Source organism: Coptis chinensis, chromosome 6 (assembly GCF_015680905.1).
Source record: "Coptis chinensis isolate HL-2020 chromosome 6, ASM1568090v1, whole genome shotgun sequence".
Lineage (NCBI taxonomy): Eukaryota > Viridiplantae > Streptophyta > Magnoliopsida > Ranunculales > Ranunculaceae > Coptis > Coptis chinensis.
In genome coordinates this window covers 6,433,695-6,447,466 of record NC_141461.1, presented here as the reverse complement: position 1 = coordinate 6,447,466, position 13,772 = coordinate 6,433,695, and the positions used below count along the sequence as shown (strand labels likewise).

The 13,772-nt window shown below is 35.9% G+C and overlaps 2 protein-coding genes and 1 non-coding gene across 4 annotated transcripts; 2 read left to right on the top strand and 1 right to left on the bottom strand.

Moving 5' to 3' along the window:
• Nucleotides 1–65: 65 nt before the first annotated feature.
• On the top strand, nucleotides 66–4,474 carry LOC147491109 (transmembrane 9 superfamily member 1-like). Its single transcript, XM_086565554.1, has 12 exons — nucleotides 66–302; nucleotides 434–626; nucleotides 716–820; nucleotides 981–998; nucleotides 1,089–1,186; nucleotides 1,288–1,440; nucleotides 2,012–2,146; nucleotides 2,260–2,426; nucleotides 2,526–2,620; nucleotides 2,806–3,179; nucleotides 3,557–3,830; nucleotides 4,002–4,474. The coding sequence occupies exons 1-12, from the start codon at nucleotides 225–227 to the stop codon at nucleotides 4,067–4,069; spliced, it is 1,758 nt and encodes a 585-aa protein (XP_086421680.1). The 5' UTR covers nucleotides 66–224; the 3' UTR covers nucleotides 4,070–4,474.
• A 2,291-nt stretch (nucleotides 4,475–6,765) lies between these two features.
• Nucleotides 6,766–9,558, bottom strand: LOC147491108 (transcription factor bHLH81-like). 2 transcript variants are annotated; one of them, XR_015198396.1, is made up of 6 exons: nucleotides 8,726–9,529; nucleotides 8,250–8,372; nucleotides 7,634–7,699; nucleotides 7,388–7,456; nucleotides 7,159–7,279; nucleotides 6,766–7,036 (listed from the first exon to the last, which is right to left on the bottom strand). XR_015198396.1 is itself a non-coding variant. In XM_086565555.1 (5 exons), exons 1-5 carry the CDS (start codon nucleotides 9,140–9,142, stop codon nucleotides 7,232–7,234), a joined length of 723 nt encoding a protein of 240 aa, XP_086421681.1. In that variant the 5' UTR covers nucleotides 9,143–9,558; the 3' UTR covers nucleotides 6,766–7,231. The 2 variants fall into 2 exon arrangements, 1 of the variants encoding a protein (XP_086421681.1); XM_086565555.1 differs by having other exon boundaries at nucleotides 6,766–7,279; nucleotides 8,726–9,558.
• Nucleotides 9,559–13,529: 3,971 nt separating this feature from the next.
• On the top strand, nucleotides 13,530–13,631 carry LOC147491107 (U6 spliceosomal RNA). Its single transcript, XR_015200561.1, has one exon. It is a non-coding gene; the product is annotated as a U6 spliceosomal RNA (small nuclear RNA).
• Nucleotides 13,632–13,772: the final 141 nt, after the last annotated feature.

Genomic DNA, 13,772 nt, shown 5'->3' with positions numbered 1-13,772 from the left:
TTTTCTTAAACAGTAAAAAACATACAATTAATTAATAATTAGTTAGAAACAGTGTTCCTCGAGATTCACACTCATTTCTCATCAGAAAACAAAATCTAATAAGTACTGTTAACACTCCATTTTTTCCTCTCTCTTTATTTAGTTTCACACACCAGGAAAAAAAGAAGGAAGAAAGAAAGAAAGACCCTGGTTTTCAATCTGAACCGTTGATCGTTTTTACAGAAATGATTTCAACCGTTGGATCCATATCTCTCTTCTTCTTCTTAGTTTCTTCAATTTCAGCTTCGGAATCAGATCACAAGGTATATTAAATCTCAATCCCTAACCCTAATTTTGTTCATTTTTTCATATTAGAACGTAAATATGTTTTAATTTAGATAAAATTAGTATGTTATTAGATCTAATGTTAGGCCACGTCGATTTCAATTTGTAGTATAAACCAGATGAAGCGGTGTCTCTATGGGTAAACAAGGTTGGGCCATATAATAATCCTCAGGAAACATACAACTACTACAGCTTACCGTTTTGCCAGCCGTCTGGCGACCCAGCTCACAAGTGGATTGGACTTGGTGAGGTTTTGGGTGGAAATGAACTCATTGACAGCCAGATGGAAGTAAAGTTTCTAAGTATGTAAAACTCTTTATAGTGTTTTTTAGGATCATGAATTAGAAATGATGGATGTGTTAGTGTTAGTTGATCATGTGTGTTTGGGCAGGAAATTTCGACAAGAGATTGATTTGTCAGGTTAAGCTTGATGATGCAAAGGTTAAACAGTTCAAGGATGCTATTGATAATACATATTGGTTTGAATTCTTCATGGGTATGTTTTTTTTTTTCACTTTACTACTTATATCTTTGCTTGAACAATTACCACCCATGTTGAATACATTTTGCCTTCTAACATAGCGTGTTGATTCCTTTCCCTTTTTGCTTTTCTCCTCTGTATCTCTTGTCCTGCGGTGTGATGAATACAATTCCAGACGATCTTCCTTTATGGGGTATGCCTCATCTCCCTTGAAAATTGGATTTACGATTTATGGGCCGATGTTATCCGTTGTACCTGAGTTAATTGGTTTATTCTTAATCAGGCTTTGTAGGTGAAGTGCGTCTTGATAAGAATGGTGATAATAGCAGACATCTGATTCACACACATAAGAATATTAATGTTAAATACAACGGTGGTCAGGTTAGCATGGCTTCCAGTTCTTATTGAATATATGTTTTGGATCCTATGGAGTGGTGTTTCTTGTTTCAATCGTTTTTTTTTTCTTCTTCTACTTCTTGCAGATCATTCATGTTAATCTCACTCAAGACAACCTGAAACCCTTGGAAGTGGGGAAGACATTAGATATGACATATTCTGTTAAGTGGACACCAACAAATATCACTTTTGCACGGCGTTTTGATGTCTACCTGGATTATCCTTTCTTTGAGCACCAGGTGAATAAGTAAATGTGCTGCCTTTTCTCTTTATTGTTTCTGTAACTTTATTTACATTGCAAGCCTGAGGAGAGAAGTAGGCAGTTTTAAACATGCTGCAAAACTACTTCACTGATCGTAGTTTTGGATATTGTTGCAAGGCATCGATTTCAACTGAAATGATCAAATTCAATATCTTCTAATTTCCCTCACGCTTGACCAGGAACGTGAACCCCTTGATTATATAAGGCTGTATCATCAAAAGTCTTCTATTTCCCCTAGGCTGATACCCCATATGATGGCAAAAGGAATGATGCTTCGTAGTCTGATCACAACGAGGGAATAGAACTCTAAAGAACCAAGAGGCTAGTAGATCCTTTACCAAACCTGTACAAATCCACTCGACTCCTAACTGATGTAGAAAAAATGGACATAATTGAGTGGGAGTGTGATAAACTGCTATTCCAACCGAAATGCAGAGGACAGGAATATACGAGATTTTCTTTCTGATGAGGCTGTTGATTGTTAAAAAGGACAGTTCATTTCTTATACCTGTTTTTATGGTGTAGTATTGGCGGTTTTGTGTTTGCAGATTCATTGGTTCTCCATTTTCAATTCTTTCATGATGGTCATATTCCTCACTGGATTGGTATCGATGATATTGATGCGTACTCTTAGAAATGACTACGCAAAATATGCTCGAGAAGATGATGATCTTGAGACACTGGTGATTCTCTTTACTTTGTCAGGATATTTGTTTATTTTTTTCTACCGTGTAAAGACTTCATCCATCCTAAAATACCGCAGGTTCATAATTATTTGTTAACAATTGATTATCAGGAAAGGGATGTGAGTGAGGAATCTGGTTGGAAACTTGTCCATGGAGATGTTTTTCGGCCTCCTCGGAATTTAGTTATACTTTCAGCAGTTGTGGGGACAGGTGCTCAACTTGCATTACTTGTTCTCCTTGTCATCCTAGTAGCAATTGTTGCAATGCTATACATTGGGTATGCCCGGTTTCTCTCTCTGTCTCTCATCGTAGTTGCAATCGTTTTTATTCTGGTATCGTTATTTTTGTAAATCAATAACTGTTAATGGTTTTTCAGGCGAGGAGCAATTATCACTACTTTCATAGTGTGTTATGCTTTGACATCATTTATATCTGGTTATGTGAGTGGTGGGCTCTATTCACGCCATGGTGGTATGCCTTTATTAACATATTCTTCCGAATTCACTGTTTCTTTGTACCAGAAAAGTTGTTATATATAGATAGATAGATAGATAGATTTATTTTTTTTTCTTTTTCTTTTTCTTTTTTTTTTGAAATTTTGGATGATGGCTTAGTCTTACTTTTAACCGAGGCTAACTTCTGTGACTCCATTTTAGGCAAAAACTGGATAAAGTCGATGATCCTCACTGCTTCACTGTTCCCGTTTATGTGCTTTGGGATCGGATTTTTACTCAACACAATTGCTATATTCTATGGATCTTTAGCAGCAATCCCATTTGGCACAATGGTGGTTGTGTTTGTGATTTGGGCTTTCATCTCATTCCCTCTGGCACTTCTTGGTACGGTTGTTGGGCGAAACTGGAGTGGTGCCCCAAACAATCCTTGCCGCGTAAAAACCATTCCTCGTCTAATCCCTGAGAAGAAATGGTATCTCACGCCGTCAGTTGTCTCACTTATGGGAGGACTACTTCCCTTTGGAAGCATATTCATTGAGATGTATTTTGTCTTCACATCCTTCTGGAATTACAAGGTATGTACGATGGCTCAAATGACAGGATGAGTAAAATCTAAACTATTATTGTTATTCTTTTTGAGTTATTTCCTTTTGTGGTGCTGTACAATTGCATCTTGAATTTCATCTTTCTCAAGTTTTGCACAAGTTGTCTTGCAGTAAAAACGCATCATTCATTTATGATTATTTGTTGATTAGATCCTGAGGAAAATGAAAATGTTGCAGTTAACTTCCAAAAGATCTATCAGTGTCAACAAAACCTTTTAGACAGTAGATACGTTTGACTGTCTGATCAAGTTGAAACACTTGTTGCACTGCCTATGATAAATCTATGCCCATAAACAATAAATTGAACTATGTTACTCCTAACATCATGTGTTACTCATGCTTGGCAGGTGTACTACGTCTATGGATTTATGTTGCTGGTGTTCCTGATTCTTATTATTGTTACTGTTTGTGTTACAATCGTGGGCACATATTTCTTGCTAAATGCAGAGAACTATCACTGGCAGTGGACTTCATTTTTCTCTGCAGCATCAACTGCTATTTACGTGTATCTCTACTCCATATACTACTACCATGTGAAAACCAAGATGTCGGGCTTTTTTCAGACTAGCTTCTACTTTGGGTACACTATGATGTTCTGTCTTGGTTTAGGAATTCTCTGCGGTGAGTTCATAAGCATTCCAAATGCACAGTTTGTACAGTATTATTTTTTTGTACGGTTGTACTAGGATAGCTCCAGTTAATCATTTTTTCTTTCTTGCTTATTTTGTATTCTATTTTTTCGGTTTCCCGTTTCCTTCACACGCTTAGTATTTGATTTATGTGTGTTTTCAGGAGCTGTTGGTTATCTTGGCTCTACTTTATTTGTAAGGCGGATATACAGAAACATTAAATGTGACTAGTAAGGAGCCTGGGGCCAAGATGCTTGATGGTGCCTGCTGGAGTCTCTTTGATGAGGCAGAAGTTTTTTGAGAAGCATAGTCACCTGTTTGATGCAACCAATGTTTACACATGGAATCAGTGGGGTTGAGAAAATGTCTCTGGACTTGAGGGAATATTTTTTTCTCGGATGTAAGTGAAAGCCTTCTTTACTTATTTATAAGTGCAGAGACTGTTTTGGTATCTGAAAAGTCAGCAGATAGGACTCATCATTTTGCTTCTCTATTGTTGACCTAAGAAACCTTCTGCACACTGACCTTCCATGTATTTTTCTACTTTATGTTTACTCATCTTTGATCAGATTTTTTTAACTAGTGGATGGAAATTAATTGTAGAGTATGAGTATACACAGATAGTTTTCTCCTTCATTTCTCTCTCTTTTTTTTCTTTTTCTTTTTCTTTCCTGCAGCAGTACTTATACTAGGTAGCATTTTTACGTGCACTAGATTTTTTTTTATTTTTTATTTTTTTAAATTTTTATATCATATAAAGCCAGCGTTATATTTTTCGTCTTCCTGATATCATTCATGAAAGGTTTAGGGTTGAGGATGGCCTTGTTTCTGAAGCATGCTAGTAAACGCACTATTGAATAGTAGAATAGACATGATTGAATAATCTATGGTTCTTTAAGCGAATAAGCGCATTCAGATAATCAGACTGAAGAATACCTTTCAAATCAATTATTTTTGTGGAAATTTAATATTTCTTCTGCAAGCAACAAGTATGTCCTGTTAGTCTTTTCAAGTTGTTGATGTCAGTAAGTCATTTGTCGTCTCATTTCTTACCAAAGTTTCCCCTTAGTCTAATTGAATGGCTGGTCGAACAAAGACTGCTTACCAAAGTTTTATTTTGAATCACTCCCCAATCAAATTTATTGATCTATGATAACAAGTGCGAACCAACTCTCAAAATAGAGATTATGGTATTATGTTCTCTATCTGTATGTTTTTTGTCAAAATGGTTGCTTCCGTCATATTATATATGCCCCTTGAATTGTCGTTATCAAAGATCCGGACGGATATGTAGGTCAATCTCATTGAAATAGCACTCCAGTCGGTTTGGTCCACAACCATTAAAATTTTAGGAATTTTCCCACACAAGATCAATTCAATTGGCAAGGGACATAGCTACTACGCCCATGGGTTGGCGTCGGTGGAGTTATTTATAAGGTTGGTTGGCCGTCTGGGTGGGTTATCAAAGTAATGGGATTAACTGCGCCGACAACATTCGCAGATAGGATAATTTGTTTTTGGCATTTTCTAACAGAAAATCTATAGAAAAAACAAAGAAAAAAGGTGGTGGTATGTACTGGAGGCTAGTTTTTCGTTGGCAAGAGAATAAAGAGGACCAATAACAATGCTAAGCAATATGTTATGGGCGTGGGACTAGCTGCTGTAGAGTTCAATTTTCAGTATCCTTTTATAGTTTTATCTAGGAATTATCTCGCAAGCGGTTTAGTGGGTACCTATTGGAGTAGCGTTACTAAAGCCTTATAAATTTTCATGTACTCATCCATTGAAATAATAAAATTAGAGAAGAATATTATTGTAGTTTGCACTTTGCCTTAGGAGATCATTGGTTCATCCATCATCGTTGTTATCCTACAACAGACGATCGTTGTTATCCTACAAAAGACGGTAGGATCTGGGTATGCAGTATGCACTATGTATGCTATACTATCCATCACAAAGATAAAAGATGACTAGCTTGTTTATCACACGGTAAAGATATTATTAAAAATAAATAAATCAATAAATATAGATACTCATACACCGATACACATTGTCTGATCCAAATTACATAGAAAATTCTTTGATCCGGTCTTTGTTCGCCAGAATTTCATTCTCAAGCGGCGCTGGCCTGGTGAACATGGTCATACACATATTTTTGGTTCTCAGACCCGGCCTAAAATGAAATAATTAACAACCTCTTGCCTTTGGTCAGCTGACGATAGGACCAAATTCTTTTGGTTTCCATATGGGCGTAGTTGTAAACTTTAGATCTTTGTCTATTTTAGTAGTTCAATCCTTACAGATGAGATGTTAGGAAATCTTGACCGATCCAGAATTCAGCTGTTCAGTAATGCATAATGCCTCCACGTCAAAAAATAATTCTAACTTTCAAACTTGACCTCGTAGTCACAGGTATGATCTGAAACGAGGCTTTATATTCCCGATTAGGTGGACTGTCGACGGATTGAGATCTCTCTTCTTTTGACTAAGCTTGAATGGGCAACACGGTTACTTTAAAAGTCATTACCTTTGGTTCGAATAGACATAAGAGTTGGGTGTGATTTAGTTATCCGTAATTCCATCAAGCTTTCAAACGGGGTCAAGTGTCCTTTCAATCATGTTGGCTACAGTACATATTCGACTTAAAGTTCACCCATCCTGCGCAGAAAGTTCTCTGCCATGTGATTTGCAATTCATTCACTCGTCTTTTTATCTGAATGGACGAAGTACACTATTGCACATACCTCTAGCATTTAAGAGTTCTTTGGATGGTCAAGTTCAAAGATTGAGTATCCAGTTTGCTTGATAGAACTATAGAGATAACATATACATGCCATTACAATAGCCTCTCTGCCTTAGATAATAAAATGACAAAGTACAAAACAAAATTGAGAAATAGTTTTTATCAAGGAAAATAGTACAATAGATTAGAAACAGTAACACAGCAAGAACCTTGGGTCTCGTGGAGCTTTTATAAATCAGATGCATTGATCTTACAGACTGTCGAACCGATGACATCAAGCCTTACAGGTGTGTGATAGTGTGAGTTCCTTTCGAACAAGAGAAAACATGAAAGATATTCCAAGAAATTTGGGCTTAGCAACTATAGATTACATGGAAGTATCTCACATCCTTAATCATACAAATAGGGGAAGTTTTATAAGTGTAAACCCTCGAGAAGATGAAGCTGGGAACAATCTGCAACAAGTAGTCGATCTACATTTATAATGCATATGGACATATGGTAGAAGAATTTTGCAGCGAAGTCCCAAGACATGTCCCTATGATTAGATTAAAAGTAACTAGAAGAGAAGATATACCCTTTAGAAGACTGCAAGATAAAATGTCATGGAAGCACCCTACGAGTCTGCACTGTTATATATCTTCTTCCATTTATTCCCTACCTAAGCATTTGCAGTTCCTTTGGTGCTCATTAAGTTCCTGCCAAGTTGGTGGTTTAGATGTACTAAAATTCTGATCTGATTGCGTGCATCATATTTTTTCAAACTCATGTGGCCATACATATTTCAAGTTCTTATAACGAAGTACCTGGATTTGTTTCTGTAAGAACTTCACATATTCAACTGCCTCCTCTAGCATGTCTGCAGTATTGGTTTGCTGCAAGTAAGGAAGGTTTGTGCAATTGAGATCGTAAACTATGTGAAATTAAATAGCTATTACTACTAGAAGAACTGGAGATTCAGAAAATTTGCAGTGCAATAAATTGTTTCTAATGATATGTAGTTTGGGCGGCTTGGTTAATCCGGGTTTTCATTTATAGAGTTGCCTACTTACCTTGTCCATATTCGGTACAAGTTCTTGAAGCTTCCTTATCCGATCACTGATTCGAGTCCGCCGAACCTAATCCAAGTAAACACACTGAGGAACAAAGGATAATATCCACTCATTACACGAGTACCATTTTTGTAGCACATATTGATCACCTCATCCCAAATAGTAAACCAAAACATAAGTAAATGATAAATCAACCATATAAAGGCGTGTTAAGACTTCAGCACCAAACACTAAACAGAAAGAACACACCAAGGGGATAGTGATATCCTCAGTAGCCCACATTGCTGCACTTAATCCATAGGTTAGGCTTTCGGTATCCCAGTCTTGAACAAGGGCCATTGCTGCACTTAATCCTAAATTTGTGTTCAATAAAACAATTACACCACAAGGATCTGGTCTAACAACGTCATTTGCTAAGCCTACTTAGAGTTCTGTTGATTTAAGTTGTGTAACAAGTCCCATAGGCTATCTAAATGCGACAATCAGGTCTTAGTATGGGATACAATGAGTTTGAAGACCGAATTGGAGGCTAGGGTGGTTCTGCCATGTAAGGAAAATGACAAGGTCTTGACCAGGATATAAGTGCTGTTAACTAGGTAAAGGGAAATATTATTACCCTCTCAGCAATGCTTCGGGGATGGGTTGCACAGCCACGCTTTGCACGAACACGGCAAGGGACAGAATCCTGGAAGAGCTTGTCCATCTCCATATCAGAAAAATTACCACTTTGTTCCCCTTTCTGCAACCATACCACTCAGTTTTGTTATATTCAGTTTTAAAAAATATCAATATACATCCAACTATCCTAATAATAAATTTCACCCATCCAATCAAAAATCACAAAAAAAAAAAATAAATAAATCAAAAATAAAAATATAAAGTAATGTCAAAGGACATAGAGATTTCAGTATAAGAATTTCCGGACCTCAACTTTTTTTCCCCCTTTTCTTTTCTAATCAGTTATACGGGGAAAAAGATCAGTACCCAAGTACTTAAAATCAATACTTACTAAATAAAGAGTCATAAAAACTAAAAATAATAATAATAACTAACAATGCCAGAGACCTAGAGCTTTCAATAAAGAGAAAGTACCAATTGGATTTGAGAGTGTTCTGAGGAATCTGATTCTCTTGCAATCTTACTAGTAGTGGGGATATCAAGAAATGAAAGGATATCATAGTTTGAAGCAACAACCCCATCATCAGAAGCAAAATTTGAAGAAGAAGGTGAATTAAGATTAGCAAGAAGTTCAGGTGGTGAACTGTTGTGCCTTGTGAAACTAGAAGCATCAAATAAAGAAGTGGGGTCATAAATACTTGTACTGTTTCTAAAACTGGGTTGTTGTTGTTGTTGAGCAGGTGGTATTTCTAGTGCTACTTCATCACCACTTGGTATAAGTAAACTATCAAACCATGATACTGGTGCTGACTTAAACCTTGCTATTCCACCACTTCCACTTCCACCACCTTCATAACCCATCTGCTGCTGTTGCTGCTGTTGTTGTTGCATCAGATAGTGTTATACCAAAACAAGTAAAAAACACAACAAAAGGAGCAAAAAACCAAGAAACTATGGTCGGTGTTTTTTTTAGGAAACTGAGCAAATGTGAAGTTTCAGCTTTTTTTTTGCCCTTTTTAGGTGCTACAGAATTTCATTAGTAGGCTGTGTAGTGGATTGATATATCTCATAATAATCTCCACAGACAGAGGAGAGAGATAACTGTACGACAGCTGGTGCAGTGACTTTAATTACTACAATCAAAAAAAGTTCTGCTTCTGTTTGATTTTGACCTTTTTCCCCCAACTACTTAACCAATTAAAACTACATGATCACAAACTTAGATTCAAAAGTCACTTGTCACCCTTAGATTCTCTTAAATCCTCCATGTTAACGGTCAGAAACACATATGCTGCTGCACTGAATCTAATGGAGTCTGTGTTATCGAATCTAAATTTATAGCATATTGATTAACCTGCCACCTGTTGTTATAGTCATGGCTCAGAATCACTTTGGACAAATTCAGGAAACTGACAAAATAGGAACCAACTCAAGCTTCCTATAGTGAGACATGTGTGCAGCCCCACACCCCATAATACAATTGTTTCCTTTTCTTGGTACTGTTTTCTATTTGAATAAGAATAATATATTGAGCATCTTGGGTTATATATATGTTTTGTTGGTGAACTATAAGAATGCAACACCCTAGGAAAACAGATCTCCAGTTCTCCACAGTCCACATATCCTCCTCCAAACAAGGAGAGCCCTCGTCATTGACACCTGATAGTCTGGCGATACTCTGATACGACATATCCAACACATGCAACCCACGCAGAATCTCTATACGACCCAGGTTCTAGACGACATTTTCTTTACATATACATTTTGATTAGTGTATAACTGTATATATTAGAATGACTTTCTACTTAGCTTGGAAGACTAGCAAGTCTAGACTTCTAGACTCTTGAAATATATCATATAAACATAGTGCAGGTAAATCAAATTTGGATAACGCCCACCATATATGTCATTGGAGTAGACTGAAATGCAAAATTTGATATATATGTTATATCATTCTGCTGAACTTCCTAAAAGCAAGTCCAACGAAGAGCTGCTAAATTGAGTTGCTAAAAAATGCTACATTGACTTTTTAGCTTGCCCAATTAAATTTGGCACCCCAAAATCAAAAAACCAATCCAATTGCGTTTTCTATTTTGAAGTGCTAAATGATACGGACGACATAGTTTCTGCCGTTCGTCCATTATTTTGTAACTTATATTGAGTTTTTTTTTGGGCCAGTGCGATAGTTTATTGCATGCGAAATTTATACGCATCTGCGAAAACTATGCCGTCCGTTTTCCAAACTTATTATAGCAGCTGCTAGCGAAAGTCTTAATTTTTGTTGGGTTTTTTACTCTTTCTAAATTTAAAACCCTTTTAGCAGTCTCATTAGAATAACATTTTTGTAGTTGGGGTGCTATATTTGTCTTTAGCAATCCATATAGCCCTCCATTGGACTTGCTCTAATAAATGAAACTATATACTAACCTTGTTTACTAGTTGTTAAATTTTGGAGCATCCAATTTGAAATTAATTGGTAATTAGTGGAGCAGCGTCAGAAGCTTATGTATATTAATAGACTAAGTTTTAATCTCAACACAAAACAACTTATTTTATGGAAATCTTTTTCCATAATAAACTACAACTTCACCATGAACACCATAATAAGTCCAGGGCCAGCTCAATCCTATAGTAGAATAGGACCTGGTAGTCCAAAAGCCCCAACTCATCCCACACTTAAGGGTGGAATTCGAGCTAAACAAGCCGAGCTTTACCGTGCTCAAGCTCGGCTCGCTAATTACACGAGTTTTAAATTGAACTCGAGCTCGGCTCATATAGTAAATGAGCGAGCTCGAGCCGAGCCCAAGCCGCTCGGTTATTTTACACTATAAATATGCTATTTGAGCTAAACAAGCCGAGTTTCATCAAACTCATTTGTTACAAGAGCTTTAATTTGAGCTCGAGCTCGAGCTCAGCTCAGATAGCTCGAGCCGAGCTTAAACGAACCAAGCCCAAGCCGAGCTCCGAGCTCCGAGCCCTCGGCTCAAATTTCACCCTTACCCACACTAGTTTGGATTTCATTTTTCATTTTTATTATTTTTTTAATTATTTTTATAATAATTAAAAACTTATATATTATAATAACATTTGAAAAAACATTAATTGAATTGAGTACAAGAAAATACAATTACATTCTCAAGTAAACTCTTTTTCCACACTTCTACAACAAAAAACTTTTTATTTCTCCAAAAAAAAAAAAAAAGTAAACTCTTTTTTACACTTCTACAACAAAAAACTTTTAATTTCTCCAACAAAAAAATAAAAAGTGAGTGTAATCAATAATTGCTTTTTAAATTTCGATTAGGGCCCCAAATGGCTTGAGCCGCATATGTGCGACAGAAGCTCTGGTGTTTCACACTCTTATCGACCAAAATACTGAACCGTGAAACATCACATCAATTCAGAACGCGGGATGGTTCACAATGTTCCCCAGAATAAATAGTGTTGAGTGAGATCCAAGATTAAATGAGAAGAGTCAAATGAGAATGGTAGATATTTGTGTTGTCACACACTCACACTCATTTCTCATGTGTGAACCTCCGTTTTCAAATCTTTTGTCACTTTCCGAAATTTATGAAAACTAAAGAAAAAAATATCATCAATGTGTTGCTTTCCAGTGAGATTTTTGTATATAGCTTTTAGCGGACAAAGTGGAATCATGGGTGGATTGCCTTTTTAGTAGTTTTGGAATTCACATTGTTTGCTTTCTTTTTTTGGAGTTTAAGTAGAGCCACATACACAAGCTTAAACCAAGTTCTGTAGGCTTTTGACCTTTTGCATTTCTTTGACAGCTTTTATGGATCAATATGAGTTTTGCTAATGAATTAATTATAGGGTTGTAGACATATAGTCAGAAATCCAAATTCTATTCATATTCGAAAAATAAATATTTGTATTTGAAAAATATAAATTGAAAATTAGGAATTCGGATAAATTTTCATATTTGAAGAGATTTTGGATACGGATGCAGATGCGGATTATGGCTATTGGATAGTATCTAATCCGACTATTTTATAATATGAATACTATATACTATTATATACTACTTATATTACACTGGTCTCTTTACAGGTGTCTTTGTCACGTTAACATTCCCAAATTTTTATATTTTATTTTGTTAATTTATAGGTGTGAAATTACTATTATGCCCCTATGTGTACTTTTCTCTATACACAGAATCCCACTAATGCCCACATATTTGACAAAAACAAATTAAATAATGTCAAAATCTAGAGTATGCATGCTGTACCTGCCGCTATTACATCTGGGCCCTCTAATAAACAAGAGGTGAGAGTGTTATAACCAAGGGATAAGATGCTAGCGCACCCATATTGAAGGTGTACTCTAGAACGTATTGCTATTAAATAATAGTGAAATTACTAGTTTTGCCCTTTGAAAAGACAAACAAATTAAACAAAATAATATTTGGTGTTTGGCAAGGAGTATAAATGGGAAAAAAATGGGTGGGGACGTTTTCTTTAAAGAAGAAATATAGTTAATCAAATTAAGTCCATTGCTAATTAAACAGAGTCAAAATTATAATACAAGGCGTAAAATCCTAGGGTTTCATTCATTCTTTCATACCACAAACTCGTTCTCTAACTTCCTCATGTCCTCAGAGCACCAACACCACCACGGCTCACAAAGGCAAGTCATCTCTTTTCTCAATGACTCAATCTCTTATCTCCACCTCTTCTCTCACTCTCCCCATGGGCATCAAATACACCCTTCATTTTATTGGAATTGATTAAATTCCTTAACAAAAGTTTAAACTTTGATAATAATAAATTTCATCTACTAATATTCATTTCTGGTTCATTACAAATAGAATGTTATATTCGAGTTGATCAACATTTTTAAATGTTGCTACTAGAACTATTAATTGGAATCGATTTTTATCATAATATTAACCTATTATGCTAACTTAGTGATCGGATTGGATATCATCCTATATCCAAATCGGATATCAAATTCGAATACGAATAACATTTTATACATCTATTGGATTCATATTATGAGGTGTGCATAATTTTGGATTCGGATGCGCTAAAAGCGATATCCCATCCAAATCATATTGTTTCCACCCCTATTTAGTTCCATACCCATGGATTCATGAAGTCTATGATATCATTTCTAAATTGATATCATGTATACTAGTTCTTTTTTTGTATCTATTTTGATATTGTATCTCTTTCTTATTTATTAGAGTCAATAGAACTCCTCAAAAGATTACAAGAGTAGATGAGGGGTGCAACACGAGGACTTTCTAAGAGGTCTAGTCTCTTCGGGGACATCCGTTAAAATTGGAACGATACAAAAAAGATTAGCATGGGCCTACACAAGAATGACACGCACAAATCAAGAAATAGTCCAATTTTTTTTTTGCAGGTGCCGACTAGCAAAGTCGGTAAAATATTTGGGTGATGATACCAGAAGTTTGGGGCTCGAACCCCATGCCACCAACATCAAAAAGTTACTGATCTCATTTAAAACAGGTTTGCCAATAAAATATATATATATA